The 22290-nt window shown below is 43.6% G+C and overlaps 2 protein-coding genes across 5 annotated transcripts in view; one reads left to right on the top strand and one right to left on the bottom strand.

Annotated features, from left to right (window-relative positions):
• Positions 1-220: 220 nt before the first annotated feature.
• COPS4 (COP9 signalosome subunit 4) lies at positions 221-9396 on the bottom strand. The gene is made up of 10 exons (XM_063156691.1): positions 9241-9396; positions 8008-8087; positions 7132-7283; positions 6039-6142; positions 5143-5296; positions 3877-4027; positions 3381-3551; positions 1685-1800; positions 1265-1349; positions 221-771 (listed from the first exon to the last, which is right to left on the bottom strand). Exons 1-10 carry the CDS (start codon positions 9315-9317, stop codon positions 638-640), a joined length of 1224 nt encoding a protein of 407 aa, XP_063012761.1. The 5' UTR covers positions 9318-9396; the 3' UTR covers positions 221-637.
• Positions 9397-9767: 371 nt separating this feature from the next.
• The window catches only part of LIN54 (lin-54 DREAM MuvB core complex component), a 39820-nt gene continuing 27297 nt past the window's right edge, over positions 9768-22290 (top strand). Inside the window, exons 1-2 of one of the 4 annotated variants that reach the window (XM_063156688.1) lie at positions 9810-9837; positions 11334-11433. In XM_063156688.1, coding sequence (XP_063012758.1) covers positions 11427-11433 — 7 coding nt within the window. In that variant the 5' untranslated portion in view covers positions 9810-9837; positions 11334-11426. Of the gene's footprint in view, positions 9838-11333; positions 11434-15484; positions 15571-16674; positions 16849-22290 lie in introns of those variants that run through there. The other 3 variants (XM_063156684.1, XM_063156687.1, XM_063156685.1) reach the window with 3 other exon arrangements.

The following is a 22290-nucleotide window of genomic DNA, read 5'->3' as shown; positions in this document are numbered from 1 at the left end:
GACACTTCCATACTTCATTGCTGTGCATAAGCATTTCAAGTTAGTCCTGCCTATCACATGACACCTTGACTTGCATTTCATAAGCAAAAAAAGAAAAAAAAAAGGTTTTCATTTAACATTTTCAGGAGCTGAAAATGCAATTACAAAAATCTGTTTTATTTCAAGTTACTGTTTAAGAAAAATATGAAAACAAAACCAAAAAACCCAAAACCACAGGTCCTTACAACACTTAAACCAAGTGGCTTATCTCAGCCTTTATTAGAATAATTACAACTAAAAGAAACATGGTGCTTCTATTTTCACAGCAGAACACGCACCATAGGAAGTAATGAGCTACAAAGCTATAGCAATACAGTGGAAAAAAATAAAATTAAATAAACCAAACCCAAAGCTTGCTGCAGACATTACAGCTTCTTTAAAATGAAAACCACAGGGCAGAGTGCAAGGCAGAGGCAGCAAGAGCATCGAGCTAAGCTCAGAGAACTGGGAGCCTGTCACACCAAACACGGGATCAGCCAGCTGTGTCCTAAGCCACAGTGAAAGCAGCAGGTGGGCAAGTGAAGACGGTGTTGTGTTTGTTTCCCAGTCCTGCTCAGCTCCCCCTGCCGGCACAGCAGGCAGGTGACAGCGGGCACGGTCACTGAGCCATCTGTGCCTCCATGGCCTGTGCTGTCCACTCAGGGGCTGTCTGACTGATCTTCTCCAGCAGGTTGTTCACCTGGAAACACAGGGACTGAATCTGCTTGTCCCAAGTTGGCAAAGCTTCACGGGCTGAAAAGAAAAAACAACCAATACTGAACAAAGTAAGTCTTAGCAATTCCCTTGCCTTGTCAACTGCAACCTTTCCTTTTGCCACTGCCCTCACCGAGCTCACAGAGGAAGCCTTCCCTGCAGTGACACCAGGATCACTTCTGTACTCAAAGGCTGCAATTATTTTGGCTGCCTGTTACAAGCCTAACTCCTGCACTGAAGCAGAGTGGAACAGCAAACTTCCTGGTAAACCCGTTCCCAGAAGGAGACCGATGGAATAAATTCACTCTTTCTGTGGGTAAGAGGATGCAAAGCCCTCTGCAGGGAGTCGGGGAAGTGTCAAGGTTGTCCTTTGTGGCCAACTCTGCCACCTCCTGGCTACAGCAGGACGAGCAAGCTCACTTCAGGCAGAAGGGATTATTAATAAACCTAATTTCCTGATCCTGGCAGGAACCACCTCAAAAGCTCACTCTGAAAGATGCTAAAAAATAAATTATACTGTGGTTGCACTTACTCTCGAAGTGAACAATTCCATCAATCTGATCAATAAATCCATTCATGCGACCCTCAGTTATCATCTGAGATGCAATCTTCTCTGCCTAGAGTAACAAGGAAAGATGTCAGAAACTTAGTCCATTCTCAGAGGAGTTAGAAATTATTCACACTTAACAGTCTTATGGGTTTTTAACAACACAGGGGGGAAGGAACCTACAGACAGCACTCATTAAATGATTAGATAAACTATCAGTGGCATCTAACTCCACTGTTGCTCATTCCACATTGTGCTGCTCTCAAGATGTGCTGAACACTTCACCTTCATTGTAACACAGAATGTTTAATCATTCCCTAATTTTAACTAGTTTTCCTAATATTTATCACAGATGTTTTCTCATGCCATTCATGCTCCTTGTTTAAAAAGGTAGGAAATGGATACCTTGGCTGCAGGGATCTCTAGTAATGCTCCAAGCTCTTCAAAGGTAATGTTGTTGTAAAGTTTGCTTGCAGATAGTAAGTTGTGTTCAATAACAGCTCTGTCCAGAATACTGGAACCTTTAGGGTTAGATGAGGGAAAAAAAACACCAAAACATTACTGTAAGATTGACAGATTGGTTTATACAGTAGAGCAAATGAAAAGATGCTTTTTTTTTTTCTGAAGCGTTACATGTGCAGAAGGTCCAGATGCATCTGCCTTGCCTCCCTGCTAAGCTGTGCAGAGACAGCAGACAGAAACAAATGGATGGCACATGGCTGATTTTAAATCAGATAAACTCTTTATTTAATTTCTAGAGTAAGCAAGGGGAGCCCTTGCTACAAGACTTACTGTCTGAACTGAGGGGGTTTGACCTCCTGTGATCCTAGCCTGACAAATGGAAAGACCAGGAGGTTTTCTTATTGTTCATTATGGCTCTTAGGGGTACAATTAACCTCTCTCTTACTCTGCTTGTGATAAATCCTTATCTGATGTCTCTTCCCTTGACTGAACAGTTTTCAACAATAAAACTCATTTGCCCCTTAACCTCTAGCTGAAGATAAACACATTATTAAACAGCAGCTAACCTGCATTCTTAAAGGACAAACAGTACAGGTTATAAATAAACAACAAAGTCACAAAGGGAAGGAATGCATCATATATTGCTAGCAAGTACCTTTAACCCAGTTTTCACTTCTACAAGTACATGGTTACTTATTATTCCTTAATCAACAGTTATTTTTCACTAGGAAGATTTTCCTGATTCAGAGGTATTTCATGTTTATGTATTTTTCCACTTTTATATTCTTCCAGTCAAGAAAACTGAGACCAGTGTGTTTAGCATACTAGTTAAATCATTACTTGACATTTTTTCTGACCTAGTGTCATGTCAGTGGAGATGTGTGTGAGGTCCAAACCATCCCCTCACTATGTCAGGAAGCAGTTCCAATAAATGTATCATCAGTACAGACCATTTATGGCTGCATGCCCGTCACGGGTTTCTGGGCACCCTACTCTCAACAGTGCCTGAGAAGCTCAGGAGGACAAAGACTCCATTAGCAACACTGGAAAGTTGTCAGTGATGAGGACTGTACAAGGACATGGAAAGAAAATGTGACAAGTTATCTTCCAGACAAGTATTTTAAAACCTTAATGGCAAATCAGAAGGATTAACTACATCTAAGTAGCTTTACTATCTAACTATACATGCTGAAAAATATTTCTCAAATGATGATATAACAGTAATAAATTCTTTTCCATGACCCTTCTTGACTGATTTGGGAGGTCTAACTCCCATAGATGAACACCTAGCATTACAAGGTGTAGGGGGATACAATATAAGAAAATAAAGGTAGTATAGAAAGTAATCTTACCCCCTAGAGAGTTGCAGCTGGGTTAATTATTAGAGATTGGGAACAGGCCTGATTTTAACAGGCCACAGCTGCAGCCAATAAGAAGAGTGTTATAAAAGAGTGGATTGGTTGGTTGAGGGGAACTGCAGTCAGTTGGCTGCTGAGAGGAAGAGTCAGTGCCTAGAGGAGCTGTCCACAAGAAACACCAAGGAGGTACAAAACTCTAGCAAATTGGAACCCTTGCAATGTCATGACAATAGAATTCTTGCGCTATAATGACAACAACAAGGTTTTAGAGATGTGTGTACCATCAGCTGTAGTCGCTTTCTGGTGAGGCATTAGCATGGCTGCAAACTCTTGCAGTTGATTTCCACGGATAATTCTGTCCAGATACATTTTCTCCAAGATCCCATAGGCTGCAAGCTGCTGGCATCTCTCATCCTTGAAGAGAGTTGCAAGCATGCGGGAACGCTGTTGTCCTAGGAAAAACAAGAGGAATTCTCATATCTGACCACCAAAACACTGAGTACTTAAAGGTAACCAGCAGGAAGTTATCTTTTTTCCCCAAGGCGTGCAAATAACAGCCAACAAAGCTCTACTGAAGGAGGAATTTGGTTGTGCTCAGTTCACAAAGGCAAAGACACTGAACTAATCCAACTCTGAGGTAACAGTCTGCCACCATGTAATTCTGACATCGTGGTCACAACTTTGGATTCCTCACCAAATCTCAGTAATAGAAGTAATACACAAGCTGACTTGCTCCAGGGAAAATCCTTTTACACAGAATGGTAAGGTGTATTTTACCTGCTGATGCCAAAATAGTACAATGCAGGGCATGTTTCAGTGCCTCCAGGCGCTCAGTCTCATGGACAATGCTCTTGTAGGACAGCTCGTTGTACCTCTGGGCAGCCTCAATGAACTTCCTTCTGTAGTCGAGCACCCGAGCATAGCAAACCTAGAAAGGAAGCATAGCTCAGGAAAAGCAAAGCAGCAGAGGAGGCTGCAGAAGACAGGTGTGTAAAAACTGCACACTGTCAAGTGATAGCTTCCATAAATACTGCTCTTCTGCTTCCTGGGGAAAGGTGTGCCTTCAAAGAATTAGCTTGACTTGACAAACAAGTCCTTGCTGAAGTATCAGGGAAATCAATTGCAAGGACATTTCCCACCACTGCTCACATGTTAAACATTACAAATATTGAAAAGCCAAGCATTGAGCCTAAGTAATTGAAATATTCTACAGCTGATACTGTACTTGTGTGAGTTTCCCCTTCGCTACTGGCACTGACAGCAATTTATGTTTCAAGTATTTGCTTTTCCCTTTCAGCACGCGAACACCACCTAAAATTTCTTCCTTCCTTTATGCTTTTTTAAGATTCACAGAAAGTATTTACACTTTCAACTGAGTGCACACTTCAAAATGTAATAAGGGATGAGGAAAAAAGGAAAGGGAAATCCAACAAACAAAAACCACCAGTTGCTGAGTTACTGCTCCTGGCACATCTGAATTTTAAACACCACCACACCTGACCAATTCTGTTACACTTAGTCATCACTGCTCCTCACTTACTAAAATGGTTTGAGAAATTTGTGTATGAACTATGTACACTGTAAACCCACAAAAAAGCAAGAATGTCAGCAGTTAATTTACTATTTAAGACTTTAAGCTACTTTTATGTATGGAATTTATTTAATTACTTGGGGGTGGGAGGACTACTACTGTCTCTAATATTGTATGCAATTTTTCCCCTCACTTAGATTTATAGACAAAGGTGGAGGCAATATTTCCAAAAGTATTTCAGATGCTTTTTAGCCTACTTTTATTTTCTATCAGTAAAGCTGGCATTTAAGGAATCATTACATACTTCTCTCCAAATGGTAAGGAATGACTTGTTTAATAACTGCTGAGTTGTGTCTCTCAAGCTCCCAAAACCATGTAGCTTTTCCCTCTTTGTCTCTTTTTTCATGATGAAATGTTTAATGGCACTGCATTAAGACATCTTAATGTGGAAATGTCTCCCTTTAGAAATGTCTCTCTTTAGAAAGAGAAAGTAATAAAGCAGGTTAGACAACCTTATAATGGATTTGCAGCTGTTCATTAGTTGATTCATTCTGAAGCAGGGAAGCTCGGTTGATGTAAGCTTCTGCTTGAACTGGGTCATCATCCTCCAGATACAGCCTGGCAATTTTCAGGTAGGTCTCAAGTTTATAATCTACATTGTACTGCCTGCAGAGGAAAGAAAAAAGCAAGTGCTCAGAGTTGCTCCAGAACTACCTGTGCTCTTAGCAGCTTTAACATTTCTTATGCTTCTTAAGCACCTGGCATCATTTGCTTTACCCTGCTTTCTTCTGCCCCACTGCCAAATTAGTGCTTTCCGTACAAAGTAAGGGAATTTGAGATAAATGCCAATACAGAACTGGCTCCTGCAAACAGCAGCTGAAATAATGCTGCCCACCAAGACACAAATGCACACTCTCATAATCTGTTTATTGTGGACTGGAAGTTTGCTACCAGTGGTGAGCCACTTAAGAATCAACCTTGCAGTGCAACATATAAGTGCTAAGTAGGCAAAACCTACATCAATTCCTTCTATGTGCACAATGAGAAAGGGGGAAGGACTGCCAGAGAAAACTAACTGCAAGGGTTCTACAGGTAAAAAACCTAAACAAACCAAACTGAAACAAACCCCACCTCACAAGCACACAAAAGAATCTCCAACTGCATTTGTTAACATCCAAATCCAGTTATAAACTATGTCTTCATTTTAAACTGAGAAGGTGGACACATTAAAAAACTGACACCTTCCAATAACCTTAGAAACAATTCTGCAAAATACTATTAAAAATACTTGCTTATCAATAACACTAATTAATAGTGGGTAGTTTCTGGAGCAGCAAACACCAAAATTCTCACTTGCTGCTCTAGTTCAGAGAGAGCAGTTAACACCACAGAACTGAGTGTCACATACTTCTGCCCTGTTTCCAAAGGGATCCCCACCAACACTTGTGCTGCGTTTCTCCAGTCTTCTTCTTTCTCATAAATTGATGCAAGATGTTGTCTTATTGAAGCCACCTGAAGGACAATAAAATCAACAACAAAAGTAACCATCATTTACAGAGCTTTTACAAAGGTGAAACAAATCTTGCAAGAACTGGAGCACCAAGAGTCACAAGCCATTTCTTGCAGTTACATCTCATATCATGCCTGTGAGGTAGGAATGACATGATCTGTGATTAGATCCTCATGAGAAACTTCTGCTTTGGAGAGCAGCTGTCAGCAGGTAAAGCATCAGTGCTTACAACCTGGGTTTTTAACTGGAAGTGTGGGTAAAAGCAAATAAATCATCTGATGTATCTGATTTAATTTATGCACAATCATGATGACATACATGCAAGCCTGTTTAGCTCAGAGTAAAAGCTGCTTAAAAAAGATGAAGAGAAGCAAAATAAAAACAATGGCAGAAACTACCTTGACTTTCCACTCCTATACTAGATCCTAAGGGATTTTTATATAAACAGATGATACTGTGCATTTGTACAACAAAACATAGAACTGAACTGAAAAAGCAGAGCAGCATATTTAGTAGTTAAGCGGAGTAAGATTTCAAGAAAATATTTTTTCATGGTAAAATGATTATGGCTAAAATAAACACACAGAGAAAATTGATTTATTTTGAAACAAAGCTATTTTTCAAGGTGCATGCTCCTCACACCACCTGTTTCACTACTTGGGTAAAAGGCAATAAAGTGAGTAGCAGCCTGTCTCTCCAGACACCTCCAGCAGCTCAAGGACTGTTTCACTGGAACAAGCCAATTACTGGAAGCAGAGGAATTACATGTCCATCACCATGATGAAGTGACAGTCTGTAATCTTTGCACAGTCCTAAGTGCTCTCTGCATTTAGCTCAGGTTTTCCATGCACAGGACTGAAAAACTGGACTCTAAGTAGAAATATCTGTTTTGAGCAGCTTTTTGCAAGGTTTGAAATAGTCAGCAGACAAGGAGGGGAAAGACTAAAGCCAAACCCACAAGCCAAAATCAATTTCACCATTGATGTCTCACCTGTTCTTCAAATGAAATAACTCTGGGCTGTATCTTTTCCAAGGTGAAGTGGTAAATTTCTTTGGCTGTGCTGTCAGGCAGACTTGGAAGATGTGTACAGAAATCTGTCAGCAGCTGCCGTGAGATCACCAGACTGACATTCTCGTTCACCACTGGTTCAGAGGTGCACAAAAGTAAAACAGAATGGATGCAGTATTTTTCAGTGCCTTCACTACAGGTCATAATTTGCTTTTACATTAAATTTGAATATTTAAATTTTAAAAACTATGCAAGTGAAGGGGATTGTATTTCCTTTTTTTATAAAGGTGGGTTTTTCTATTCTTTCAGAAACTGTTTACACTAGAGGTCACCAGAGTTCTAACCCCTGACAGATAAATGAATTGTTCACCTTGATTTACAGTTCTCAGTTGCTGAAATATCTTGGACAAAGTACTTTTTTGAGCTAAATCTCACTAAGCTTATTCTCAACTTTAAAAACATTACAGGAGATATAATTTACAGAGATGTTCCAAACACCCAGTACAACACACAAAAAACCCAAACCCTAACAATTTCTTGGCAATTTCACAAATCAGTGAAGAAGGAGGCTGTCAGTTTAAATACCACTTGGCATCCAGTACCAGCTCCAGCACTCAACAGAGACAGCTCTGTTTTCACCTTCCACTGCTGACAGGTTGGAAAGCTGTAATAATCACAAAGCTTACAAATCCATTCCCTCTTCACTTCTGAATGTGCTGGTGAGGGCTCCTCTTCCTGTTGTGTCTGAGCTCCAACAGGACAAAAATATATTGCATTTACACAGCTAACAAATACACAGCCCCACAGACCTCTGGCCTCCACTCAGTGTACAACCACTTACACCACTTATGCACTTACTTGCTTCTACAAAAGCCTTGAGAGCTTCAAGCTGCTCTGCACCCGACAGCTGAATGGCTTTTTCCAATATCTGACGGTATCTGTCCATAAATAAATTTTAAAAAGGTTAAAAACCACACATTTTTTCACTAAGAACTTCTGCCTCTCTGCGTACTTTCTATGTCAGAGCCCTATTCTTGCTCATACTTTCTACACCGTGAGGTGGCAATTCTCCAGTTTGTTCCCAAGTGTCACAAACGTTCACCTACAGTTGGTACCTGGCTCTTCTTAAATCCCAGGACTGGATTCTCAGGTAACAGAGCCCAATAATTTAGTTATCCAAGAACATATGTGCAATTTTGGAAGTTTAAAACAAACAAATAATAATTAAATAATAATTTTTAAAAATTATCAAATGCCCAGGATAGCACATAGAAAAAGTAATGAAAACTGTGCTGCTCATAGATTCAGATTAATCGATGTAGTCAAACATACAAAATGCCACATTCAATGTGACTGAGAAATAGGGTTGTAATAAATATTATGTTACAGCCACTTGACACCAACACAGGTGTACTCCACGTGTTTTCAAGTGTTTATTCCTGCAAAACACAGCAAGTTCTCTTTTCTTGTTTCAGCAAGCTAACGAAACTTTGCCTCAGTGTGTGTGAAGTATTACATCCGCGTGGAAGCCACGTTTTGAGGGGAAATTTCCAAGGTTTTACAAGAAAACCCTAAAAGTGACACAGCCCCGCTAGAACACAAGCAGGTGGCCAGGGAGCCAAAGAATTCCCGGTGACAGATCCGCACCTGGCGGGACTCCCGGAGCGAAAACCTCCGTGACACATCGCGCCACGAGCTCAACCCCTCAGGGCTGCCGCCCAAAACACGCACCTAATGACAATGGCAGTAATAAAATGGCAATAATGAAATAGCAATAATAAAACGGCAATAATTCTTAATAATAACCAGACAGTCGCTGGTACATCCATGGCAGCAGAGGAAAACAAACTCCCAGGCCTCTCGCTGTAGCTCACCCAGGGGCAGCAGCTGAGCCTTGAGGGGGCTGAGCAGACCTGCCCGTGAAGGAAAAAGCTACACAGCCATGAGGTGAAACCTTCCTATCTCGTTTTTATTCGAAGAAACGCGGCCACGACCCACCCTCGCAGCGCAGGGCGCCCCCTCACCCTGCGGGCGGCTCGCACCCCTCGCCCAAACGCGGGGAGGTGGCGGCGGCGGCGCCCGGCAACTCACTTTCCGGCCAGGTCCTTGTGGGAGCCGCTGGAGTTCATCAGCTGCGCCAGGTCCTGCCTCACCGCGCCCGCCGCCATCTTGGGAGCCGCCTCCTCCTCCCACCATGGAGCCGCGCGCGCCGGCGGGAGGAGGGAGGGTGCGTGTCACGTGACGGAGAGCGCGCGCAGGCCACGGCAGGGGGGGGCGCGGGCGGGCCGGCCCCGCGCGCGGTTCGGTGAGGGGGGCGGGGGAGGGATATCCCACGGGGTTATCCCACGGGAATTACACCGCGAGTGGGATACGGCCGAACCGGGCTGGGCCGCCGCCTCCTCCTCCTCCTCCTCCGCGGGTGGTGCCCGCGCGCGGCCCCGGAAGCGGACGGTGGGGCGGGGCGGTCCCGGAAGCGTGGGGCGCTGCGCCGGCGGTTGCCAGGGCGGCGCGGTATTATGGGATGCGGCGGGGGAATGGCGCGGGGCGCGTGATTTTGAACAAACGCGGCGGCGGGATCGGCGCGGGCGCGGCCGCCGCCGCCGCGGCCGCCGGGAGCGGCACCGGGGGGCGCCGGCACCGGCCGGAGGCATCGCTAGCGGAGGGAGGAGAAGAGCGCCCGCCCGCCCGGTGAGTGCGAGGGGCGGGAAAGCGGCGGCGGGAGGACAGGGAAGGGGGCGCGGGCACGGCTGACAGCCGCCTCCCGCCGGGAAAAAACAGGCCCGGCCTCGCCGGGCGCTCTCCCCGCGGCGGGCCGGGCTCCCGGCTGGCCCCGCCGGCCTCCCCGGGATAGCGCGGACAGTCGGTCCCGGCCGCCACTCCGCCGCGGGGGTGCCCGCCCGGCGCGTCCCTTCTCCGCCCCGCCGCTCTCCGGGGTCAGCTGCGCCCGGAGCCGCGGCGGAGCAGCGGGGTCACGGCGGCCGCGCGGCGCGGCCAGGCTCCCCCTCGGAGCGGGGTCTGCGCGGGAGCCGCCGGTGCGGAAGGGGTTGGGGTTCGCGGCTCGGGGGCGGCGCCGGGGCGGGGCGGCGGGGGCAGGTGCGGCGGGGGCGGGAGCGGCGGTGACGGGCTGAAAATGGCGGATCTTTCGAAATACGGCGGCGGCCGGCGGCGCTGACGGGCCCGGGCCGCCCCCGCCAGGTGAGAGCCGGCCCGGTGGGCGCGGGGGCAGCGGCCGCGCTGGCCGCACCGCGCGGGGCCCGCGGCCGCCGGGGCAGGCGCGCCGGGCCGGGAGCTGGCGGGGCCCGGCTGCCCGGCCCGGGGACAGCCAGTCGGGCGGCTCCGGGGCCCGGGCGGTGTGCGCCGGCCGGGAAGAGCGGGTCGCTCCCGGGGAGCCGTGCCGGACGCGGCCGCGGCGGTGTCAGCGGGATGCTCGCTCCGGCCGTGCCCGCGGAGCGGGTGCGGTGCTTGCTCAGCTCAGCCCGTGCCTGGGCGCACCTGTGGCCCGAGCGCGCTGCCCGGCTGGGGACAGCCCCCAGCACCCAGGGAATGTGGCCGCCTCTGGCCTCCGCAGTACGAGATAAACGAGGAGCTACTGGAGAGGGTCCAGTGGAGGCCACGAAAATGATGAGGGATTTGGAGCATCTCTTGTATGAACAGAGACTGTGGGAGCTGGGCCTGTTTAGTCTAGAGAATAGAAGACTGATGTCGTTAATGCATATAAATATCTCAGAAATGGGTGCCAAGAGGATGGTGGCAGAGTTTTTTGGTGGTGCTGAGCAGCAGGATATGGATAAGTGGCCATAAGGAAAAATACAAGAAGCTTCACCTCAGCATGAGAAAGAGCTTTATGTTGAGGGTGGCGGAGCACTGGAACAGGCTGCCCTGGGAGGTTGTGGAGTCTCCCTCGCTGGAGACATCTGAAACCCACCTGACCACGGTCCTGTGTCACCTGCTCCAAATGGCCTTGTCTTGTCAGGGAGGTAGGACTGGATCATTTCCAGGGGTGCCTTTCCAACTTAATGATCCTGTGAATGCAGCCAGACCATCTTTTGGAATAGTCCCATCTTTTCTTGTCACCATCTTGCTTGTTATGAGGTATATCAGTATTTGGAATGTTTTAAATTATTTGTTAATTATATTAACTTTGAAGCATGTAATGTACTAATTATGTAACGTTTGATATTGAGGATTTGGGTTCTGGAAAGCCCTGTGGCATGGAGAGCGCATGAAACTGCCCACTGGAATATACTGTAATCAAGAGGAAAGCTCTCAGAGTTAAGATGTCAGGTGAGGAAAGGATAGATATTTAAATCACCTTTCATTGGTTTCATCCTTCTGAACTGTTCCTTGAAATATATTGCAGTTACTGTAGGAAATACTGAATATAGCGAAATAATTTGAAGTGTTTTTAGTAATGTTTACATGAAACTGGCAATAGCAAGTTACTGAATCATTGAGTATGTGGTTAGCTTCTTCACAATAGCTTTTGGCTTATTGGAGGCAAGAAGAATAGTAGATTATCAACTGAATATATTTTTTTTGTCAGTGGAATCTTTTTGTAAAATAAAATGCATTAGACTTGTCTTTTTTTTTTCTTTTTAAATTATTATTTATCAAGACATCCAGTTTACATATCTGTCATTGAGTTACATGTTAGTTACATGCCTTGTACTGAGTTGCACCAACCTAGAGAGAAATGTGTGGTTGTATTGTTCTGTAGGCCAAACAATCTTATAGGCTGGCTTGGAGAGTGTTTGGAAACACAGCCCAGCCTCCCTAATGGGATAAAAAAGTACTTCATGCTCCTTGTGAATGGAGTAAGCTTCAGCAGTTTGTTAGGCAAGGCTGCTTGTTCAGCTTACATATCAAGAATTATTTGCTGATGTTTGGTTTGCTTATACTTTGATGTCCGTGTTTTGAACTGAATGTTCTGAACAGTTCTGTCAGAATTCTTGAGGAGTTTTAAATGCTTTCAGGTGGAGTAGCTGCTAACCACGGTTGCATAAGAAGGGTGATGTCAGAATTCAATCTTAGAGATGTTGTTATCTCATACACTGCAATATAATTTATTTTAGATTTGGAAAAACTGTCAGAACCCCTTGGGTTATTTTCTCTTACTTTTGTTTGAAAAATGTTTTCAGGGGGAACTAAGGTAGATAGGGGTGTTGTGTTTTGATTTCCACTTCATCAACAAACTGTGGTTCCTTATCTGTCCCTTGGTGTGATTGTGCTTTTGTTCTCTATAGGTGCTATAGAGGTAACACACACCTGCTGTGAGAAGCACATCCTAATGTCCTGCAGAGGTTGTGCACTACAGCAGTGCCAGGGTGTGGTGGGCACCTTCATAGCAAGGACCTAGGAGGTACACTCAGGATTCTTCAGGTTTTTAATTATTATTCTTAGTTTCCAGAGCTTCCAAAGAGAAATGGAAAATGTTTCTTGAATTCTTGTTTCGAAGGTTTGTATTTTGCTAGGCCTTATATGTGAATAGTTTGGTTTCCTCCGTTGCTCAGAAAGCTGATAAGCAGCATGTGGCTTTCAGTACAGCCTGTGACTAGGCTTGCTCACCTGACAACATTAGAAGTCTGGAAAAGAATGTTCTTGCACAAGAAAGAGGGAGACTAACAGAATAATCCCTTGATTAGTCATGGGGCACAAAGCTACATGAAGTGCGAGGTTCCCGTGTTCCGGATCTGGATGTAGATTGGTAGTTCCTTGATTGGGGCATCACTCCCCTTCAGAAGCATCCTTCTGCTATTGGAGGTGTTGCTGCCCCCATGAGGGGTGTGCCCTTAGTGTTGGGCTCTGCTTTGATCTGTTGTGTGCGTTCTAGGTACGCACTGAATCCCCATCTTTAGGGACTGTCTGCTTTGGGGTTTCTATTCCTTTGGAGTAACAGCAGTTTCTGTTGGAGGCTCAAGCAGTCTGTTTTCCTTGGGTGAAACTTGTTCCTGTGAAAAGTCTTTCAGGTGTGATCCCTTGGTGCTGCTCTGGTGCTCACAGACTTTGAACAGAGCTGTCTCAGCGCACTGACTCACCAGAATTTGTTTACTACTTTGTGGGTTAGTTTTCTTCCTGGGTTGGACACCAGTGTCAGTGGCATGGAGAAAATGGGTTTGTGACAACCTGCAGTTGGGTTTGGATGGCTTTGCTCCTGCCTGGCTCCGTCTGGGCTGCCCTTGTGGTTATACAGATGTTTGCTAGCACAAGGAGGGAAAATGGGTGGAAACAAAAAGGCAGATGCCAAAGGTGGACAGGAGACCTTTAGCAGTAGTGTGCTGGTTTAATACACACGGGGAATTGAAATATAGGGAAAGTAATGCTGCTGTTCAGGTACACACAGAGCTGCAAATGCTGCTGTTTGAAATAACCATGCCATAAAGGTATTGCTAGGATATTGCTCACACTGAATCTTAGGAAATTGTAGCAGGTGCTTGTTTTATTAGTGTATAATTGTCAGTTCGTTGACATGTAAGGATTTTTAGATTTGCTTTTCCTTTTAAAATTATAATGGAAGCATAAATTACTCAGAAATTGCCGAGGGAAGAAGGATCTTCGTAGCTGGTATGTGGACAAGTTGGTTTGTTGGTTTTTTCTCTCCCCAGTCTTAAAAACAAATCACCTAGCACCTCTATAGTAAACATGGCAGTGGAAACATGAACTTAAGCAGTCTTCCCATGGAAAAGAAATGGAACAAACCCAAAACCCTCAACTGTGTAATATAAAATTCTCATGTACATATCACTTGACAAACATGTAGGAGTTGCTAATTTGTGTACCTTGCCCATTGTTCTGATCTGCTGCACACAGTTGTTTGTGTGGTGTCTGAGGCAGCGAGCAGTCACTTAGCAGAATGTAGAGTAATGGGAAGGGAATGGTGTGCATTGGTTGAGGGATTTGTGGTTGCCTTGGGAACTATTTTGTGACTATAGATGGTTAATTTGTGGTAGAAGAACACCTGGTATTTTCTTAAGTATTCCTTATAACTGTTGGAGAAAGAAGTGGATACTTACACTGGTTATGTATTCAGCATTTGATAAGGAGTGAGGTTGAGGTTTTTTCCTTGCTATGGTTTGCCATTGGTATTGTATTTGATAAACCTAGAGCCATGATCCTCTGGGAAGCATGCAGACAAACTGCCTCCATGACTTGTCTTATGTGGAGACTGGGAAAGAGAATGGAAATTATTTTGTCTGTTTTCCACATACCTATTTTGTTACTGTGTTAAAGCTGTTTGCTTTCACTCTGCTATTACATATGCAAACATGGTGAGTTTGCAGTCTTAGATGATTAGTTTTTCCACTTACCCTTGTTAATCATAGCTTCCTCATGGATTCATTTTTTTCTGGTTTCATGACACGCATTTTGTTAAAGCATCTCTAGCTCAGTAAGCTTAAACAAAAGCCTCTCTGTTGAAAAAACACAGTGCTGAGTGATTTTGTAATTCTTTGCTTTATGACAAAACAAACTTTTCCGTTTTAGAGATAAAACATGGAGTGTCAGAGGGAGTAAGAAAATGGGGAATGCCTAAAATGAATGACACTATTTTCCCCATTATTGGAAAAATAGCAAAATTGAAGAATGGCAGTTAATTAGGAGAAATGTAGTACAGCAAGATCACCTACGTGCAATTGTGCTCTTTCATTTGACAATATGCCAGCAGAGCAGAGTGAGTCTTGATTATACATATACTTCTGTGGAGGCTTTTCTTAAAAATGAATGAAAGCATATCTGGTGTCAATAGTTTCTTAAGAACTGCATTTCCTATTTTTTTGTGTTGTTCTTTGTGAATTTCAGTTGCCTGAAATAGTTGATGTGCTTGTTTGTATTTGTCAAAAAGGGATGAGAGAACACAGCAAATAAGGAGATTACCTAGCCTGTTCTTTAGTTTGTTTTGCTTATAAAATGACTCAATAAAAGGATTTGTTTCTCTAAGATTTATTTGTTTTCCCCTTGAAATCGACTTAGGCAAACAAGTTATCTTCACTTCCTAAAGTGTGATTTGATACTACTTTGCATAAGTAGGTGTTCTAAATCCTTTGCACTAGCAGGCAGTAAAGAATCTCTGGGAACTATGAACCTTGTGCTGTTATGCATTGAACTTTTCTTAAAATAAGTTTTCTCCTTGCTGGGAGAATGCCTGGACCATTAAATGACCAGTCGGTGTTTTTCCATTTGCAGAGATTAGTTTTGGTGCCAGTGCTGTGAACTGGCTACCCTGCAATGACCAGCAAGGCTGTAGTCAGTTTTGCAGTCAGTGATATTGGCAAAGTTTGTCACTCTCATTTCTTGTGGACAAAAAAAAATTGGATTTCCACAGCAGAGAAGCAGAAAATGGGCAAAAGAGAGGCTACTTGTGAGATTTTACTGTCGCTACTGGAATGACTGGGAAAAATAAGAACTCGTTCTTTCTTGAACAGGAAGGTGAGTTTTGGTGTTATGTCAGCAAAAAGAAATAGGTTGAATGAAAGATTTTGACAAGTTGAATGTCCTGGATTCTTAACAAAAATTCTTAATGACATTGATAAATGCAGATGCTATAGAATTTTGCAGAAAGACATCCCAAAGTTATTTTCAAGTTCTATTTCTGCTGCTGGATTGGTTTCAGTGGACTTTATAGTTTGACACAGAGCTCTTAGGATGTGTGTCCCGAGCTGGATTGTGGGCGAATTTACAGTGACAGCCTCTGGTTCAGGTGTGTCCAGCTCTTTGTGGGTGTGTGGTGCTGCTCACTGTGCAGCCATGAACCAGGGCAGCTGAGTCACACAGAGAACCTGCCAGGCTGCAGGTCAGCTCCACTGTCCTGTCATGTGTTAATCACTGTTCATCTCCAGTCCTCAAAATTATGAACTGACAAAGATGTCAAAAAAAAAAAATTGGCAAAAGCTTCTTTTGTATACACAAATTGGTTTTAGATGTAATAAAGAGCTAGATCTTGCTACATTGAAAAAGCCAAACAACTTTTTGCATGAAAAAATACAGTTAAGGCTTTTCATACTGTTGTTTCTTCACTTAGGAATTCTGAGAAGGAGATGAACATTCTGGATCTGTATCAACTCAGGCAGTGTAGTGGTGACTTGTCCAACGGGTGGTTGATTGTGTTTGGCATGAAAATCCAATTTGGAAGGGTATCCTGTAAGGAAAGATTTGGGGCTTTTCTCAAGTCCTGCTGCTTGTTTAGGTATTAGGAAAGGGTTCCTCCCCCAGAGAGTGATGGGGCACTGGAATAGACTTCCAGTGAGCAGCATGGAGCCTGCATCCTAAGAACTCTTCTTGCTCAGTGGCCTTGGCATGTTGTGTGGAATAAAGCTTCTCCAGGGGTAGTGTAAGATACAGTGTTGATATCTTGCCGTGTCACTTTCAGCATATTGAGACCAAGGCTGTAAGAGATACAGTGTAGTCCTAGTCACTGAAATGTTTCTTTCTGGCTAGTCCTGTCCCTAAGTTTTTGGGGATTTTTGAAGTGCTTATTCAAAGCTGTTGGTTTTCTTACCTACAGCTAATGAAACTTACAAGTTTGTGTTTCAGAAGCTCTTCAACTTGTCATGTTACAACACATGAGAGTTCGGAGGTCTGAGCAGCCTGCATTTGAAGGGACCCACATGGTACTGGAGCAGGGATGAAGATTCCACAGAAATTCCTATTTCTCCTGTTGAATTGATCTCAACTCAAAATCTTAATGTGAAATTTCATTCCACAAAGGTCAGTCAGCTATTGCACAGTCATAGTTGTTTAAGTAAGTTTTCCCAGAAGGAATACAAAAGTGCTTTATCTAGAGACTGAAGTGGGAAGGAGGTGTTAATAGTGGTTTTTCTGAACGAGGGAATCTGAATGTAGTCCTGGTTTCCTGCAGGTGAACATTTATCTTTAGTTCAGCCCATCTGCAAGTCAATATATTCTGTACTTTTAGAGTGTTGTCATGTTTAAAGCTGGTAGAACTGCTGAGATTGCAGCTAGAAGCATGTTTTCCTGCAAATCACTGCAAACTAACTGTTTGGGCTATCTGTAATTTTGTTTTAATGCTCCACTTGAGTCAAAAATGAAGAAAGCCACCCTAGATGAGTTTAAAAAGCAGTGGTGGTGGCCATAGCAGCTTTCACTGCTATGTTCAAATCTTGACAGCACTACCTTTAAAGCATGGCACTTTTTTGTCTTAAGGTTTTTCTCGGGTTTTCGTCTCTGTGATGTTCTAACTTTGAAAAAGATCATGATTGCATGAGACACATAAGGAATTAAGCTTTTTAGGGCAAAATTTTCTGTCATTTTAGCATATTTTTTTGAAATTAAATACTTCACTGAAATTAGTGTCATGTGGGGGGTTTGTTTCAGTTAGAATGGGCTTCATGTATTGTACCTAACTGGGCAGTGCTAGTGTAGTATAGATGAGATGCACTTGGATCATCATTGTGCTTCCCAGCTAGAAGTCTCAGCAAAACTGGTAGGTTATGATTCTGTGGTGATGAACTCTTGTTCATAAATACAGCTCTAAAATGTACTCTTGCTGAAATTGCTGGCAGCAAGCCTGATCTTAAGGGTGTGCAATATGATAACACCTGCTAAAAGTTTGTGGGGAACTCGATATCGAGCCTATGGTGGTAGTTTTCACACTTGTAGTTTAGAGTGTTCTTGGTGTGATATTGCTGTGTCTTCTGAATTTTTCTGTAGCCTCACATTCAAGGGGTGTCTGGAGTTTGGAGAGCAAGACCTTTATTTCAAGTTGTACATAGAAAACAAAAATCTGCATTTTTTTTGGGCCTAGTGATAAGTACTCCTCACATTTCAGGTTTGTTTGGTTTTTGGTTTTTTATCAGTCAGGCTAAGTTCAATACATGTTTATTCAATGTAGCTTTAGATTCGTAATGCCTTACTATTGGCCTACTAAACATGGCAAAAAATTAAAATACTTGAAGTTATTTTAAGGTTTTCTACTTTTGGTCTCACCCCAAACTTCCATACAAAGTTTGTATGGGACATAAGGTTAGAAGCACTTGATTAAATGTAAGGGCCCTAGAATCCACAAACACCGAATTTGGATTGCTCACTGGAGTGAACACCTTCAGAATGTATCTAGTGGTTGTAGCACCTGTGCAGTTCTGTTTCAGCTTTTGTGCTATGGCATGTTTTGAAAATGACTAAAACTGGCGTGCAAACCAAGGGAAAGGCGAAGAGGAGTGTTCTTATTTTTAGTTTCTAGTTGTTTTTTTTTTTTAGTTTGCCTAAAGCTCTGCTTGGAAGTAGAACATTGTTTCCCATTACAGAAGGCAATCTGAACTGCTTTGAAGTATTCTGCTGCATGGAATGTTGTTTCCAGTACTTTCCTGGAAAGCTGCTGTGAGTGAAGTGTGTGGTAAACAAGCAGCAAGTGTTTAAGACTTTATCTAATGACTCTGAGTGAGTGCTTGGGGTTTTGTTGTGTTTGTTCAGTAATACTGCTCAGTACCTCTCAACAGCTGGAATGTTCTTCCTTCATAATCTTCTTTTGTAATAAGTAGTACCTTTGGGCAATGTAGTATTTTCTTGTGGTGGAAAGGGGGTTGTCCAATCCAGAGCTAGATGTCCCAGTGTTTTGAAATGCTGGTTTTCTAGGAAACAATGCACTCACTTGTACATGTAACGTAATTCAACCATTTGCAATTTGTATAACATGCTGCTTTTGTTGAAAACTTAGTTAAAGCTTTGTCCTTTTTCTTTCCACCTTCCATTTTGCCTGAAAGGATCTGGCTTGTGGGGATTTTTGGTAATGTATTCTTTCTAATATCCTTTTTAGTTTAATTGTAAAAATTGCTTTTGTACTTGGTGTATAATTGAGTTTCTGTGGTAGCATGCTGAGATTCCTTCTATGTGAGAAATGGTTTTGATGTGAAGAGAACAGCTATAGGTCACAAGATAGCTGAGTCTTAAAGTGAATTTGTAGCAGCTGTTGTGGTGAAGGAAGAAGATGCATTTGTGTAAAACTTTGCTATTTTGAAGACAGTAAGACATTAATATTTTTGAAAACCTTTTTTTTCTTTACAGCTTGTCTGCAAAGAACATAATCTCTTTCTTCCTCTATGTATTGTTTTTTTGGTCAGGAGTGGGTGCTCATTGTTTTAAGTGTCCTTGTCAATATTTTGTACTATTATCTGTTAATTATAGCAGCATAGAGAGTTTAGTGACTGTTCCACGATTGAATAATTGCAACATGCTTTTATTCTACTCCATCCCAAGAGCTGGGAGATTAGGAAGAGGAAGAAAAGTAGGTGAATGAATTGCTACTGCAATACAGTGTTTCCACTGGATTGTACTTAAATTGTTACAGCTTCCAGCTGCTCACAGATTCAGGGAATTGTTGGGGTTGGGAGGGACCTCTGGAGATCATCTAGTCTAACAGAACCTAGGGCAGGCTGCATGTTTGTGTCTAGGTGGGTTTCTGCAGAAAAAGACACTCTGCAGCCTCTCTGGGCAGCAGTTCTAGACAGTGACCCCACTGTTCCTGACTCACCCAGGACACCATTGGCCTTCTTGGCCAGAGGGGCACACTCTGCTGCCTTGCGTGGAACTTCTGCCCTGGAACTCCCACGTCCTTCTCCAGAGCTGCTTTCCAGCAGCTCAGCCCCCAGCCTGTACTGGTGTGTGGGATTATTCCTCACCAGGTGTAGGACCCTGCACTTAGTCTTGATGGATTTCATTAGGTTCCCCTCTGTCCAGGTCTCACTGTTTTGTAGCACAACCTCTTGATGTATTAGCCATGCCTTCCAGTTTTGAATCATCCTCAAACTTGCTGAGGATGCACTCTGTCCCTTCATCCAGATCATTTAACAAGTTCAGCAGGAGCAGACCCAGTACTGACCCCTTGGAGAACACTGCTGGCTACAGCCTCCAGCCAGACTCTGCTCCAGATCACAGTCCTTGGCTTCCCTCTTCTGACACCTTTAGTTTAAAACCCTCCTCACCATCCAGACAAGCCTATGGACAAAGATCCCTTTCCTTTCTCTGTCAGATGGATCCCCCAGTCCCTGACAGACCAGATTTCTGAATGAGCCCCATGCTGTGAGCTCCCAAACCCCTGCTGGTGGCAAAGGGGGTCCCTGGGGCTGCCTGAGCTCCAGCATCTTCCCTGCTGTCATGGGTGTTTCCTCTTCAGTCTGCAGAGCAGTGAAGCAGTTTGGCAGGGGCACCTCAGCTTTTGAGAGAAGTCTCTTCCTCCTGCCAGTCCTTGGTGTTGGAAGCCTCCATTCTTCAGCATTATTTCCCCTGTCCCTTCTGGGTGTGCTGATGGGAGAGTTTTGGGCTCTTTGGCTCCTGCAGCTTGGAAGCCGCCATCCAACTCTTTCCTACCGGCTGCTGCAGGAGATCAACACCTGGGCACACCTTTTGCAGACTGGTCTGCTACCTGTCCCTGCCCTGGCACAAAGGTCTGGGCACTAGCACTTGAGGGCTGGGCAATTCAAATTGCTTAATCTCCAAGTATTAAGGTCCCAAAAAATCGGATTTCTTCAGCTCAGCAGCCTTCAGGAGTTTAAATATCTGCCAGGATTGGAGAGAGCAGATAAGCACAAGCTAAAAAATTTGAAAAGCATTTAAGCAACTAAAATGTGGTTGGCAGCATCTCATGCTTCTCACTTAAATCATCAAGGATCTATTCTGTATTTCCCCATTTTCCTCATGTTCTTGCCTTTGTTCTAATGAATGGACTTAGGAATGAAATATATTGTGTTTTTAAACCTTGCTAGTTAAGGTTCAAATATGCCAATTTTATGAATGTAACCATGAAATGTGGGATTTTTGAGTTTTAAAATCCTCACATCTGAGCCATAGCCTGCTGGCAGTCCTCTGCTGCACCTTGATTGGAAAGAGAAGAGATGGTGTTGGCACGTTTTTATCTCAGCTATGGAAAATCCAAATATTACCCCTTTTGTACTGACTAACTGTTGATCCTGCATTCTTTTATATTCATTTTCATTAGAGTCCACTGTACTTGCAGTGAACAATTTCTTGTTAGGTTGTCCAGTCTTTTCTGCCATTCATCTGACTCAGGTTTTCAGCCTCATTCTCCTCTTTCTTGAGGGCAGGCTTCATTGTTCTTCTTCATCCTTCTTTTTTAAGGGTTTTTGCACAGTTTTAGCTCAGCAATTGAAAGTATTTGCTCTTGCTGGCCCTTAAGGGTGCTACTCTCAAGTGTATCTGTCCCAGCTTTAAGAACTGCTAGCAGATACAGCAGTATCTGGCAATGATACTTAGTTTCACTTAGCATTTTCCTGCTGGTCCCAGGAGAATCCTGCTGCTGCAGGGGTGCGTTAAATGTGTTGCATTTACGAGGCTTTTGATTTTGACTGCTGTGAGTTTGTTTTCTGCTTCAAGAGGTGTTCATATAAAAGTTGTTACTGATTTAGTTTCCTTATTTTCTGTTGAAAGTGACACTTACTGATTTAGTTTCCTTATTTTCTGTTGAAAGTGACACTTGGGAATGTGGTTAAAAAATGAGCATTGCCAGTGACTCAAGGCAGGTCTGGCCAGTGTTCCTAGATCTGTCAGGCTATACCAGAGTGTTCCCATGGCTGAGCACCACCAGGCCAGCAGCCACAAGTGGTGATGAGTGCCTTGGCCCTCTGCTCTGTTGTCATGGCCTTGCTAACGTGCATCACCTTCCCAGGAGTTGGTGTAAAGCTGGTCTCAGCAGCCTTGTTTCTGTATAATCTGAACTTATCAATGTGTGTTTTGCTTGCAGTACATAGCCTTGCTGGTGGTTTTGTAACCTGTCACTCTACTCAAACTGCTCAGGGTTGCAGACAGGAAGGTTGGCTATTCTTAGTGAAATGGAGATGTTTCTGTATGTAATAAAATGCAGTTATTGTCAAGTATAAGACATTTTTATGTCTTGCATTTTGTTTACTTCTTTGTAGATCACTGTGCTTAATTATATTGATTTTTTAATTTTCCCTGTTTAGTGTGGGTGTTCTGGTATTTATCACCAAAGATGTTGATATGGTTGATCTCAATACTTTTAACAGAGTTTCTTAGAGATTTTGCAGTGACATGCTAGTGATGGAGAAAAAAGATCAAAACTCACAGATACCGGTCAGATACCATTCTGTATTTTTGCCTACAATCCTAATTTTCTTTATCCTCTTCCTTACAAATCCTCTTTATCCTTTACACCATCAT

This window comes from Melospiza melodia, chromosome 5 (genome assembly GCF_035770615.1).
Source record: "Melospiza melodia melodia isolate bMelMel2 chromosome 5, bMelMel2.pri, whole genome shotgun sequence".
Lineage (NCBI taxonomy): Eukaryota > Metazoa > Chordata > Aves > Passeriformes > Passerellidae > Melospiza > Melospiza melodia.
Note: the sequence above shows the minus strand (reverse complement) of the source record. Positions and strands in the feature narration are given on the sequence as shown.

Excerpts from the sequence above, each read along its gene's own strand:
- COPS4 (XM_063156691.1), bottom strand. The coding sequence starts at position 9,317 with ATGGCGGCGGGCGCGGTGAGGCAGGACCTGGCGCAGCTGATGAACTCC. Across the intron at positions 7,284-8,007 it reads CAAGGCTTTTGTAGAAGCAA|TGGTGAACGAGAATGTCAGT; the intron begins GTAAGTGCATAA and ends CCTCTGAACCAG. Across the intron at positions 5,297-6,038 it reads CCTTTGGAAACAGGGCAGAA|GCAGTACAATGTAGATTATA; the intron begins GTATGTGACACT and ends TTTCCTCTGCAG.